This window comes from Leucopleurus acutus (genome assembly GCF_964270905.1).
Source record: "Leucopleurus acutus genome assembly, chromosome: 10".
NCBI lineage: Eukaryota > Metazoa > Chordata > Mammalia > Artiodactyla > Delphinidae > Leucopleurus > Leucopleurus acutus.
In genome coordinates this window covers 84,826,217-84,840,690 of record NC_139153.1, presented here as the reverse complement: position 1 = coordinate 84,840,690, position 14,474 = coordinate 84,826,217, and the positions used below count along the sequence as shown (strand labels likewise).

The 14,474-nt window shown below is 39.0% G+C and overlaps 3 protein-coding genes across 3 annotated transcripts in view; 1 reads left to right on the top strand and 2 right to left on the bottom strand.

Moving 5' to 3' along the window:
* The window catches only part of SLC17A1 (solute carrier family 17 member 1), a 212,627-nt gene that overhangs the window by 92,452 nt on the left and 105,701 nt on the right, over positions 1-14,474 (bottom strand). The gene's annotated exons all lie outside the window — the stretch shown is intronic.
* Positions 6,308-6,753, bottom strand: H2AC1 (H2A clustered histone 1; the record flags this gene model as incomplete). Its single annotated transcript, XM_082848439.1, has 2 exons — positions 6,308-6,696; positions 6,744-6,753. The coding sequence occupies 2 exons, from the start codon at positions 6,751-6,753 to the stop codon at positions 6,308-6,310; spliced, it is 399 nt and encodes a 132-aa protein (XP_082704565.1).
* On the top strand, positions 6,647-14,373 carry LOC309968033 (histone H2B type 1-A). Its single transcript, XM_082849123.1, has one exon. It carries the CDS (start codon positions 7,011-7,013, stop codon positions 7,392-7,394), a length of 384 nt encoding a protein of 127 aa, XP_082705249.1. The 5' UTR covers positions 6,647-7,010; the 3' UTR covers positions 7,395-14,373.

Sequence of the window (14,474 nt, the reverse complement as noted above, 5' to 3'; positions counted from 1 at the left end):
AGCGGCTCATGCAGCTCAATACCAAAAAAAACCCCAACCCAATCCAAAGATGGGCAGAAGGCCTAAACAGACATTTATCCAAAGAAGATATACAGATTGCCAGCAAACACATGAAAGAATGTTCAACATCACTAATCATTAGAGAAATGCAAATCTAAACTACAGTGAGGTATCACCTCACACCAGTCAGAATGGCCATCATCAAAAAATCTACAAACAATAAATGCTGGAGAGGCTGTGGAGAAAAGGGAACCCTCTTGCACTGTTGATGGGAATGTAAATTGATACAGCCACTATGGAGAACAGTATGGAGGTTCCTTAAGTAACAATAGAACTACCATATGACCCAGCAATCCCACTACTGGGTATATACCCTGAGAAAACCATAATTCAGAAAGAGTCATGTACCAGAGTGTTCATTGCAGCTCTGTTTACAATAGCGAGGCATGGACGCAACCTAAGTATCCATCGACAGATGAATGGATAAAGAAGATGTGGCACATATATACAATGGAATATTACTCAGCCATAAAAAAGAACGAAATTGAGTTATTTGTAGTGAGGTGGATGGACCTAGAGTCTTGTCATACAGAGTGAAGTAAGTCAGAAAGAGAAAAACAAATACCGTATGCTAACACATATATATGGAATCTAAAAAAAAAAAAAAAAAAAGGTTATGAAGTACCTAGGGGCAAGACAGGAATAAAGACACAGACATAGAGAATGGACTTGAGGACACGGGGAGGGGGAACGGTAAGCTGGGATGAAATGAGAGAGTGGCATAGACTTATCTACACTACCAAATGTGAAACAGATAGCTAGTGGGAAGAATCCGCATAGCACAGGGAGATAAGCTCGGTGCTTTGTGACCACCTAGAGGGGTGGGATAGGGAGGGTTGGAGGGAGATGCAAAAGGGAGGAGATATGGGGATATATGTATACGTATAGCTGATTCACTTTGTTTTAAAGCAGAAACTAACACACCATTGTAAAGCAATTATACTCCAATACAGATATTAAAAAAAAAAATTGACATACAAGACTGTTTAAGTTTAGAAACAACATTGGAATTACATTTTTTCGGACCAAAACTATAACCTCTCAAAGTTGCAGAAGTGCAGTGAATGCAGCATAGCTGAACAAGGGACAAGCTTATTCCTGGAACCAAAATTCCCAGTTCTGAAAAAGTGTGATGCCTAGGACCTTTGGGGGACCTCACACTCCCTGTATTCAGCAAAACAGGCATGTTATTTCTTCTTCTAACACCACCAGCAGAAACAAATATTGCAGAAGCACTGTGACTTGTGGAGACAGATTCTCACTTTCTTTTTAGTTTTCAAGCCATCCCTTACAGGCTGAGATGCAGTCTCTTAATTTCTTTTCATGGATCTCGGCTCAGTGCTTATGTAACAGCTTGGCCTTTTGACAGAAATTAGGCTCTGTGCTGGGACAAGCTGCTAGTTGTATCAGGAGTCTTAAACTTTGAAATCCCCAAATATATTATTTTAAAGGTCTTGAGTGCTCGTTCAGATGATAAATTATGACATTTATACAGAAACCAATACGAATTCAAATGTAGGAGATCCAGAGTGGCTAGAGCCTAGGGGGTTTATGGAGACAAGGTAGTAGAAAGAATTCTGGAAAGAACGTTGGAAGACCTTTAATGTCAAGGAGCCCAGACTGTACTTGGTAATTGTGTAAAGTCCTAATGGATTAGAAAGCAGGGCAATAGTATAATCAAAGTGGTGCTTCTAGGCCATAGATGATATGAGAAATTGAAGACGAAATTAGTTTTAAAAAATCTGCATATGTAGTGAAGAATATTGAGAAAGCATCACAACAAATTAGTAGTACAGTAATTATCTGAGTCATAGAATTATCAATGCTTTTTGTTTTACCCATCTGTGTTACTTAATTTTATTGATAACACATATGTGTTGCTTTGCATTAAAGAAGGCCTAAATATTTAGGCCTTCTTTAATGCAAATAATGTAAATGTTTATTTTATAATGAAAAAATTCAAATACAAGAAAGAATATTAAAATGAATCCTACATACACGTCACCCAGATTAAACAATGATCAAGATTTTGCCATATTTGCCCCCTCTCTCCCTTTTTCCTTTCTTTCCTTTCATTCCTTTACCAGTATCTTACCCCTGCTGGTTCTTGTGTCTTCCTGACCTGACCCATTAGTTCTTGATAGCTTCCTTGCTTTCCAGTACAGCAAGATGTCCCAGACTCCTCTTAATTTCCTGCCACAGGCCTGAAATCAGCCTGTCTTTCAAGGTGCTCTGTTTCCTTTCAGCGGGTGAAAAATTATTTTAAGAAATAAAGGTATAAGCTAACAACAACAACAACAACAAGATGCCCCTAAAATAAAAAGAAGGGCACCTGGATATAAACTCCATGAAATATGTGTAAAAGCTCTAAGGAAAATTATAAAGTTTTATAAGACATACACAAAAGGTGTGAAAGAGTCAAGGCACATGTCACCCTAAACACGTATTGACGTTGTTTACAAATATTTTATTCTATATAAGCTTTTAGTTTAACTCAAATAGGATTTCATTACAATGGGAAAAGGATTAAGAAATGCATATGAAGAAAGAGAACGCATAGGTTGATTCTGAAAAGTACAAAAGGCAACTTACACCATTTGACAAAAAGTACTCACATTATGGTAGTCTTTAAAACCAGGAGGAAGAAAAACGTCAAAAAGATACCACCAAACATGAAATGATGCCTCACCTCACTATAAAAACATGGAAATTCAACCAGGCTAATAACTTGAATAGCAGTGAGTCACCTTCACTTGCTCAGGTAGTAGATAAGAACCATGTTTGACCACAGGACAGGGTTTTTAAAACAGGCAAGTATAAGCAAATACTATTCAGCATCAGGGAAACTGAGGACAAATAATCCTAACATTAATGTGTCAATTCTGATGCATTGTTTTCAGGATCATTCTCTTCTGACTACTGTTGATGGACAGTGAGTGGACATACGATTCACACTGGGCCAGATCCATTTCTTTGGAAATTTAAACTTGGGTTAAGGAAGGTGGTCTCTCTCAAAACAAGCTGAGGCTGAAATCTACAAAACTGAGCAGCTGTAGGGGCCCCTGGGTTGTAATGCTCTTGAGCAAGACCCCACATGATAGCCTTCTGCTTTCTGAGTGGTTGATGCCAGTAGGAGTACTATGCAATCAGAGTTGACCTGAGATATCTTATTTGCATTCATTTGCCTCTTGCTTTTATTCCAATCAGAAATTGTTTATTCAATACCTCATTTGAATACACAGTATATAAATAAGCTCTGTGGCTTCACAGCCTGCCATCCTTCTTTTCTCAAGGTAGATAATGGCTGTGTCTCCTATCTCCCAGTCTTTCTCTAAGTTTACTGTCATGTCCAAGAAAGGCTCCAAGAAGCTATCCTCAAGATGAAAAGAAAGGCAAGAAGCACCAGAGATGTCACAGACAGTGCTGCGGTTTGCCCCAACCCTGGCATCTCTATGGAAGCCATGTGAATACTGAACTCGTTTGTGACCTTCGAGTACATCACTGGTGAGTCAACCTACTTGGCTCATTACAACAGACTCTTTACTATCCTCTACAGCAGCGGTCCCCAACCTTTTTGGCACCAGGGACCGGTTTCAAGGAAGACAATTCTTCCATGGACGGTGTGTGGGGGGGGGTGGTTTCAGGATGATTCAAGTGCGTTACCTTTATTGTGCACTTTATTTCTATTATTACATTGAAATATATAATGAAATAATTATACAACCCACCATAATGCAGAATCAGTGGGAGCCCTGAGCTTGTTTTCACTTGTCACTCACTGATAGGGTTTTGATATGAGTCTGCAAGCAATTGACTTATTATGGTCTCTGTGCAGTGAAACCTCTCTGCTAATGATGATCTGTATTTGCAGCCGTTCCCCAGCGCTGGCATCACCGCCTCAGCTCCTCCTCAGATCATCAGGCATTAGATTCCCATAAGGAGTGCGCAATCTAGATCTCTCGAATGCGTAGTTCAGAGTACGGTGCATGCTCCTGTGAGAATCTAACGACGCTGCTGACCTGACAGGAGGCGGAGCTCAGGCGGTAATGCGAGTGATGGGGAGCAGCTGTAAATACAAATGAAGCTTCGCTTGCTTGCCCGCCACTCACCTCCTGCTGTGTGGCCCGGTTCCTAACAGGCCATGACCCGTACCGGTCCACGGTCCAGGGCTTGGGGACCCCTGCTCTACAGGGAATTCCAGAGAACTAATGCCTGTTGATGACCGGGGAACCAGCCAAGCACGCTGTGTGCAAGGCACTATGCCTCGTCACCAAGTACAACAGCTACAAGAGAGCATTTTTTAGGACACCAACATCTGAAACCAGAGGCTCTTTTCAGAGCCACTCATACTTTCAGCTTATGAGCGATAGTCTATTGAGATTTCATTTGTTATGGATTTGGGACTCTTCTTTGATTTAAAAAAAATGTGTTTTTTTTTTTTTCAATAAACTTTCTAACTTGGAACAATTTTAGATTTACATAAAAGTTGTAAAGGTAGTTCCCATATACCTCACCATTTCCTCTGTTGTCAACATTTATGCATTTGTCACAACCTAGGAAATAATACTGGTACTTTACTGTGAATTAAACTCTAAACTTTGGGTTTCATTAGATTTTACCTAATGCTCTTTGTCTGTTCCAGGATCCAATCCAAAATACAGTTGACTCTTGAACAACTCGGGGTTTGAACTGTGCGCGTATACTTATACGCAGATACTTTTCAATAGTAAATTCTACAGTGCTATACAGTCTGTGGTTGAATATGTGGATGTGGAAGGACCTTGAATATGGAATCCGACTATAAGGAATATGCTGATTAAACCCGTGTCATGTTGTACTTGACATTTTCTTGTAATGTCTCCTTAACTGCTCTGGGCTGACAGTTTCTCAGAATTTCCTTGTTTTCGATGAACTTGATAATTTTGAGGACTCATATTCTTTAGAATGTTCCTAACTTGTATTTGTCTGACGTTTTTCTCATGTTTAGACTGAGATTATGTGTTGCTGGGAGGAAGACCAGAGAAGTGAATTGCCCTTCTCAACACATCATATTAATGGCACATGCAAACCACGTGGTTTATCACTGATGATCTTAACACTGATCATTTGCGGTAGTGTTTGCCAGTTTTCTCTACTGTAAAGTCACTCCTGTTTTCCCCTGCCTTTCCATACTCCACTTTGGTAAGTCTGGGGAGTTAAGTTCCAGCTGCTTGATGGGGGAACATCTATATAAATGATTTGAAATTCTTCTGTTTAGAAGATTTTTCACATATCCCTCATTTAGTCAATCACTTACATCAGCATTCTCAGATTTTAAATTTTCACATTTTAGTTTTCAATGCCATGTTCTAAACATAATCTAATTTTGTTCAATATATCTGTACAATTTCCTTTCAGTTCTCGAAATTTTCCCGTCCTTCTGTGCCCTTCTTAATCACATGCCTTATCTATGTACATTAATTCAAAACATGGTTGGCTTTTTCGTAACTTGATTGCTTAACATATTACGTAGTTTACTTTCATCTTTTAATTTCTTACAGAACTCTATACTTCGTGCCTGCTTCTGTATGTCTTATGTGTTTAGCTCTCACGTGTCTAACAATGACTTTAAAAGAATAACCAGCGACACTTTCTCTTTGAGATAAGGTAAACTGCTGAATTTTCTGTAACTTTATGACAGCCTACCTGTTCATTTGCTTTCCAATTTTTCTTGGTGTTTATAATACAGATCAAATGAAACCATTTGAAAGATATGACAAAAACTCCCTAATAATTCCAATTATGGTATACCATGTCACATTCCTACCTCTAGTGAGACACTAGTATCCCTCCCCCACATGTGCCACTTAGGTTTTTGATGGACATTACATTTAAGAAACATTTTCTAAGCACGTGTTAAACCACAGGCATCGCGAATACTTATCAAAATGAGCCTTAAAAAGGGTATTAGAATGCTGAAGCTTTGCTCTTTTTCTCTCACCCGATAGGCATCTTGAAGGCCCATGAACTTGCCCTTCAGTAATAAAAAAAGCTGCAAAGAACCTCACGTGCTAGAATCAACATGATAAAGTTACGGTTAACGGATCTTTTCGGCGGCCTACTTTTGGAATACGTCACAATCACAGACCCAGACAGCCCAGGCACAGCCCTCAAGGATAATTTAAGTGGCTCTGAAAAGAGCCTTTGGTATCTTCCTTCACCAGACGTTTAGATTGCTCAACGGTAACCTCCACTTGGATTACTTGCCCTACACTTTGTGATGGTGGCTCTCGGTCTTCCTGGGCAGCAGCACGGCGTGGATGTTCGTCAAGACGCCACCCTGAGTGATAGTCACACCACCCAGCAAATTGTTGAGCTCCTCATCATTACAGACTGCTAGCTGCAAGTAGCAAGGGATAACGCGCGTCTTCTTGTTGTCACAGTAGACATTGCCTGCCAACTCCAAGATTTGAGCCGTTATGTACTCCAACACCGCTGCCAAATACACAGGCAAACCAGCCGCAAGGCGCTTGGCATAGTTACCCTTGCAGAGCAGACGATAGATCCGACCAACCGGAAACTGTGAACCTGCTCTGGATGAGCGAGATTTACCTTTACCGGGGGCTTTACCACCTTGTTTACCACGCCCACAGACATCTTTAACAAGAAACCGCGACGCCAATACGGTGATCTGTAACACCTACGACTGGGCATATTTATAGTCTGACGGTAGGGTGTGCTTTGCTTTCTGATTGGCTGATGGCCATCTATCCAATCAGAAATGCTCACGGGAATCACCTCATTTACATACACGAGAGTCCCAGATATCCAATCAGATACTGGCCTCTCCACACGTCACTTGAGTGCTGCCCCTATAAATACCACCCTTTCCGGCTAGGGTCTGTCTTCGTTTTCTTGGCGTTGGTGGGAGCCGTTAGAAACTGTTAACGGTATAGAGCCTAACACTAGCTATGCCAGATCAGGCTTCAAGAAGTATTGCTGTTTCTAAGAAAGGATTTAAGAAAGCCATAACAAAGACTCAAAGGAAAGAAGAAAGAAAGCACAAGAGATGCAGGAAAGAGAGTTACTCGATTTATATCTACAAAGTGTTGAAGCAAGTACACCCGGACACTGGTATCTCATCGAAAGCCATGAGTATCATGAATTCCTTCGTTGCTGATGTTTTCGAGCGTATTGCAAACGAGGCCTCCCGCTTGGCTCACTACAATAAGCGATCGACTATTACGTCCAGGGAGATTCAAACGGCCGTGCGCCTGTTGCTACCAGGAGAGCTGGCTAAGCACGCTGTGTCTGAGGGCACGAAGGCTGTAGCGAAGTACACTACCTCCCTGTAAACTTGCAAAGTGTAAACAGGCTCCAGTTACAACCCAAAGGCTCTTTTCAGAGCCAGTCATGTTTCTGAAAGAGCTGTGGACTCAACGTAAGTAGGATACTTACGTTATAAACTTTACTACTCAGCTGCCGTTTGTAATTTAGTGACTGACTTTCTACTGTATAGAAGCCCCCATGAGACTCCAACGTTCTTCAGAAATCAACTGCAGCAAAAGAAATTCTTCAGAATGCTTTTTACAGGAAAGTTTATGGTTAATACATATAGAAAGTGTTCTTAGAGTGAAGGAGCTGTAAAGTATAAAAGACGCATTTGTTTCTATAAATGACTGAAAATTCTATAAAGGGTCTGAAGGTGTGGAGAGATCTTGTGAAGTACATTATCCTGTTTTTTTTCTACTTCTGTATCTGAAAAGTTTGTATTCTGTAGGCCAGCGAAGTTGTTTGAAAGCTCGAGTGGTTTGAGGTCCTCAACTTGGGGTCCTTTTGCCCTGGTGACCTACGTTGTCCAGGGCACGTTGATCTGGGATGGGGGAATATTGCTATCTCACCGGAAGCCAGCAATCTGGCTAACCACAATTGACTAGAAAACAGTAACTCAAACTCCTTTTTTGGTTTTTTCTATAAATAGCGGTGTGATCATTTGTGAGTGTTTTGTATGATGAATCATTTAAATAGGTGTTGGTGTCCTGTATTACTGAACTACCTGGACTCCACTCAGCAGACAAGCATTAAACATCAGTGGTAACAATCATAGATCAGAGCCCCAGGCTCCAAGGCCCTGCAGTCTCACTGGTCTTCTTCCGACCCTGGCATTACACCCTCATGCTGGTCACAGTTCCAAGTGTTCACACAGGTCAAAGTAGTGGTAGGAAGACAGTCTATCTCCCTGGGTTTCCAATTGAGAGCAAATGAGGAGGACTTCCTCTCAATTCCCTTCTCTAGAATTGAGCTTAGTCCCAGATGCTGCTTGAGTCATTCATCTGAAGGGAAATTGGGACAATGTGATTGATGTGGACCAGTTTACTTAATATGTGTGGCACATTTATTACATTTAGCTCTAGGTATTTTGTTTTCATTTCCATAAGTAGTGTATTTCCCAATTCATATCTTCCAGCATCTTGTTTTATATGAAAGTACTGATTTTTGTACATTTTTATATCTTATTATATCTTATTGAATTGACTAATTTTTGCATTGGCTTTCTGATATAATTCTGTTGGGTTTTACATGTTTGCAATGATGTCTGAAAATAGTAAACATTTCACTGCTTCTTTTCAATTTAGTTAGTTCACTTCTAATTCCTTTCACCTGATTTCAGTGCCGCATACCTTCATATCAATGTTAAATAAGGTGGCTATTCTTGTTTTATCCTTCACTTTGCTGAAGATCTACACTATTCCTCATTAGCTATATCATACAATGACGAAGAATTCTATGTCTGCTTTATTGAGAATTGTTAAGAATGCATGTTGAAATTTATAAAATGCCTTTTGAGCATCTCTGAATGAGCATAGGCCTTCCCTCTTTATGTATATTATGATGAGTTATTTAAATAAGCTTCTTAATAGTCACCTTTGCATTTTTTTATATAACCCCCTGCTTGGGCATCGTATGTTACTCATTTAATGTTCTGTTGAACTCTGGTTGCCAATGGATCATTTACAATTTATACTTCAATATTATAAATTAAATTGATCTCTTTTCCCTTTTTTGTGTGTGCAATGATGTTCAGGTTCTGGTACAAATTTTTATTCAATTCATAAAAATAATATGGAAGATAGATGTCCTTTTAATACTCTGGAAGTGTTTGAACAGCATTGGAATTCCCTTTTCTTTAAAACTTTGGTAAAATTCCTTTTTAAAACAATTTGTACTTGGTGCCCTTTTTCAGATGACAGTTCTTTGACAATTATCTTTATTTTTCTTTAATGATTTTTTCTATTTAGAATTGCTAATAATTTGTAATAAGTTTTGGTAAATTATATTTTTCAAGACAATTTTTTAAAGATACTCTCTTAGAGATCAGCAAATTGGTCTCTAATGATTTTAACCTCCGCTGTCTTTGTGACTACAGCTCCTTTATTATTCTAAATTTTGTATCTTCTGATTTTTCACAAACCACAATGGTTATTGGTTAATCTTTTATTTTTAAGTGTGTTTATTTATTTGCTATTTCTTTACTCTTGCATTTAGTTTTACTGTTTTCTTTTTCCTAATTATTTTTTCCCGTTTTCCATTATTTAGCCTTTCTGCTTCCACTAGTTCACTTTACTTTTGTTTTTCCTAGCTTCTTTAGTGGGATGCTAACTTTATAGCGACAGTCTTTACATTGCACAGTTTTGATATAAATGAATTTCAGTCACCACAGTTTAGTTAAATAACACCACTTGCCCAAAAACACAGTTCAAAGGTCATTGCATGGTGAGTCATTGCATAAACTACAAAATTCACTGCTCGCTTTTAGTTCACAAGTCACTGCACAAATAACACATACACACTGTGATCAGTGACCTAATCGTGTCACTTATTTTAAAATTCGTTGGCCAAAATTTGTTGGCATGGTTACTGCACATGTTATTCAGTTTACTCAAAAAGAGAAAGCATGTAGTTTAGTTGCCTCCTTGTCTTCCAGTGATAAACTCACATGACAAAAATCAATAGTCAAGAGGGATTTGGCCAAGAAGATGAAAGTACAGCAAGACAAGAGAAAGTAATAACCCTGGAAGCAGAATTTGAATCGAAGGTAAATAGAGTTATTGAAGTAACAGTTGACCGGGGAAATGTTGACACTGTTGCTATGAAGAGACAAGCTATGCAAACCAGAGGAACTCAGTAAAGGCCAACTGATATAAATGTAGAAAATGGTTGTGATGAAAAGGAAGAAGTTCCAAAGAAAGTGACACTGGCAAAATACTTCATATTAAACGAATTCTCAGAGATATTTCATGGCATTAAAAATGCAAAGGATGAAATATTGGAAGCTAATCCAAACTTAGAAAGAAACATGACAATTCCCCAAAGCATAGGAAGGACACTCTCTCTGTATCATAAGTTGCATGATAAGAAAAAAAATCAAGCACCATTCAACTATTTTTGGTAAGTTTTTAAAAAAGAAATGACACTAATTCTCATTGTTTTAATATTTAAAATTACAATGTCCTTAATATTAGTTTTTCACTTCCCTTTATATTTATGATAGATGGTGAATTTTTAATGTTTTGATAAAAAATTTTAAAGATCATGGGACAATCATGACTTTTCCCATTGATTATTAAGACTGCTTTGCATAGTCACTTTTAAGATTTCACACTACCTGAAGGACTGCCTGCATTTACACTTTCTAATTTATTAATGTAAGCAGCATTTAAATCTATCATTTTTCCTTTGGGCCATGCTTCACTTTATTCCCACAAGTTCTGTATATATTCTGAATTTTCATTAATGTGAGAGAGGTGCTAGGAAAAGCAGATTCCTTCACTTCCTATTAGGAACCTAGAAATCACTGTTATCGACCAGCAAAGCAACTGGTCAAATTCTCCTTCCATCAGAGATGCAGACCAAATGCAGACCAAGGACCCAGCTTTACGGAACTTGGAGGGACAAACACAGCACGTTGGGATGGGTTTGCAACCTTCAAAGACTTTAATAATGTCAGAGAAATAAGAGTAAAGCTTTAGTCCAAGACAATTCATGAAAGCAGAGAAAACATAGGTTTTTTTGTTTTTAGGTTAAAGTGCTTAAGAAAGGTGCTGTTTGTCCACCCACATCTCTATCCCTAAGTCATAAAGGACTGGCAAGACAGAATTTTCTGAGAAAAGGGCCACAGCAAAGTTAGGACTCTGCTTTAAATATGATAAGGTTTGGTTTGGGAACCGGGGAAAGCAGATCCTTTAGGTGCTACCCTCCCTAAGCTACATCTGGCTGTTAACTTCACCCTAAAATCATTGCAATGGTTACGCATTGAGATTTGCCATGGAAGCAGGGGAGATATTTGCTGTCTTTCCCTGATTCTAGGCTGTGGTTTTGTTGTGCCACAGAACAGAGAACATAATGGATGCCAGTAAGATGAGGGCTGGAAAAAGGGCAGAGCAACTAGGCCTGTTTAGAAACCCAGATGCTGTAATTACCCAAAAGCCACCACAGTGCCTCTGAATTCAGAAAAGAAGAGGGCTGGTGTAGCCCTCAAAAAAGAGACTTTCTATTCTCATCTCAGATGGGTCCCTGAGGTCTACAGTGCAAGGGAAACCCTCCCAAGGAGCAGGGCCAGAGGAAGCTAGATCACACCAAGCCCTGACTGCATCGTTCCGGCAGGTGGACATTGCTAGCTCTTCAGTGCAGGGCTGGTCATAGACAAGTGGCTACATTTTGTTATTTTTCCTTATTTTGTTTTCCAAAAAGGTTTTAAAAAATTGTTTCCCTTTTCTTCATTCTTCAAACATTCACTGATAGAGAGAGAGAGAGAGAAAGAGAGTGTGTGTGTTTGTGTGTGTAAGAGAGGAGGTCCTTACTCTCACTGTTTCCTTTCTAGTTTAGTGAGGCAGATATAAACACACAAGGTCATTTTAGCTGATTATGAATGAGAGAGATAATAAGGTGCCTAAGGAAAGCTTTGTATTGTCTGTAATTTACTCTAAACTACTTCTATCCAGATAGTGTGATGTAAATTTTGTGTGAGTCAATGTTAAGGTAAACCTTAGGATCTGTGAAATGTAGTAGGTTGAGTGTCCTGAAAAAGGACATGTCCAAGTCTTAACCCCTGGCACCTATGAATGTGACCCTTGTTTGGAAATAGGGTGTAGTTAAGAATCTTGAAATGAGATCATCCTGGATTTAGGGTATACTTATAAGAGAAGGGAGAGGGGCATCAGAGATGCAAAGCAGAGGACCATATGAAAACTGAGGCAGGCAGAGATTGCAGTGATGCAGCTGCAAGCCACGGAACACCGAAGATTGCCAGCTGCCGCCAGAAGCCAGGTAAGGCATAGAATAGATTCTCCCTCAGCGCCTCCACAAGGAATCAACCCTACTGACACTGTGATTTTGGACTTCTTGGCCTCCAAAACAGTGCAAGAATATATTTGTTTTACGCCAACCAGTTTTTGGTAACTTGTTGCAGCAGCCCTAGGAAACTAATAAATGGACTTTTCTAATGAGGAATTCACTCTCCAGAAAAGGTTAGTCATCATTTAACCCCCTACAAGTTCTTTTCACCCACTACAAGTTCTTTAGCTCTTCATCTCCAATCACACTAGAGGGCTGATGGTTAGCAGAAGTAATGTGAGAAATTGTTTCAGTGATAAAAACAATAATAATCAAGATGTGTGTTTCCAGCAGACACACATGCATGAATTGAGTGGGATGCCCTAGTAACCCCAGTATCCTGTGGCTGTAGAATTGGCATCCTTGATGAAGCAATCAGTCTAACAGCCAAGGAAGATTCAGTTATCTGCTCCCAACTGGATTATTAGTGGAATTCTGCCATCTGATTTTTATATCATCTGTCTCTAGTCTACTTTATATGTAAGGTATTTGCTGGAATCCTTAAACAGGGGTTCTTAGCTTTTATTGTATTATGGATTTCTTTGAAAGTCTAGTTGATCCTATATACATCTTCTAAAAATAAATTTCTAAGTACATAAAGTAAAATATGAATTTTAATAATAAAACAATGCCAGGTTGAAACAGTTTTAAAAATATTGTTTGATACAGTAATATTTGTGCTTCTTTGTGCTTCAAATAGCAAGATCAAAATTATAAATTCTGAGGTTGGGATGAGCATAAACAATATTTTGATATATCTGGTTAAGTGCTAGGACTATAACTATGGTTTTCATTGGCAATAAAGTCACAGGTATAGCTAATGTGACTGGTCTATTTGCTATATTCAAAACTGAAAGAAATACTAACTTTCAGTTAATGGTTAGTGACAATATTTTTCTTATCTAAGATTACTTTGTTAGTTGTGTGGAGAGTGGATTTTAGAAAGAAAACATTAGGAGCAGTGAGTCTAGTTAGAGACAGTAACCCAGGCGAGAGATGATGGGGGCTTGGACAAAAATGTTGGCAGTGGAGATGACAAAAGAAGTCAGATAATAATAAAATATTTAGGAAATAAAATCTCCACATGTTGTCAAAAGATTGAAATGGAGGTTGAACAGAGGCACTATCAAGGAAAAAATACATTTCTGGCTTGGACAACCATGTGATTGGGGTGGCCCCATGGATATAGGGAACATTGGAATTTGAAAACAGGTCTGTCAGAATACATTGGAAACCCTTGTGGAGAGAAATTTTTAGAGATGCATGAGCACCATCAGGGTGGTAATATTAAGTAAGCAGTTGCTGGTCTGCAGTTCATGGAGAGCCCTGGACTGCAGATATAATTCGTGAATCATCTGCTGTAGGTATTTACAGCAAGGGTATGACTTAGGTTGCCTAGAGAAAGAGTTTAGTGCTACAGTGTCCAATATGGTGGCCACTAGCCAGATGTGGTTACTGAGCACTTGAAATGTTGCATGAGATATGCTGTAAGTATAAAATACACATTGAATTTCAGTCCTAATTTTTTAAAATGTAAATTATTATAATTTAACCCTTATTACACATTGACATTTTAGATAAACTGGACTAAACAAAATATTTGATTAAAATTCATTTCACTTTTTTTTATGCTGCGTGGGTACTGGAACGTTTAACATGACATATGTGATCAGTATTTGTGGCTTGCATTATATTTCTACCAGACATTTGTGAAATTAAAAACTTCTGCTAGGATACTGTAAAAATAGACCACAGACCAGGAGAAAATATTTTCAAATCATTTATCTGAAACGGGACTTGTGTCCAAGAAAATAGAAAAAAGAATGCTTGTAACTAAACAATAAGAATATAACCCAATTAAAGAATAGGCAAAAGAACTGGACAGACACATCACCAAAAAAATTTACAGATGGGGGTTTCCCTGGTGGCGCAGTGGTTGGGAGTCCGCCTGCCGATGCGGGGGACATGGGTTCGTGCCCCGGTCCGGGAAGATCCCACATGCCGCGGAGCGGCTGAGCCCGTGAGCCATGGCCGCTGGGCCT

Bases quoted from the DNA above. Each gene is read 5' to 3' on its own strand.
- LOC309968033 (XM_082849123.1), top strand. From the start codon at position 7,011: ATGCCAGATCAGGCTTCAAGAAGTATTGCTGTTTCTAAGAAAGGATTT.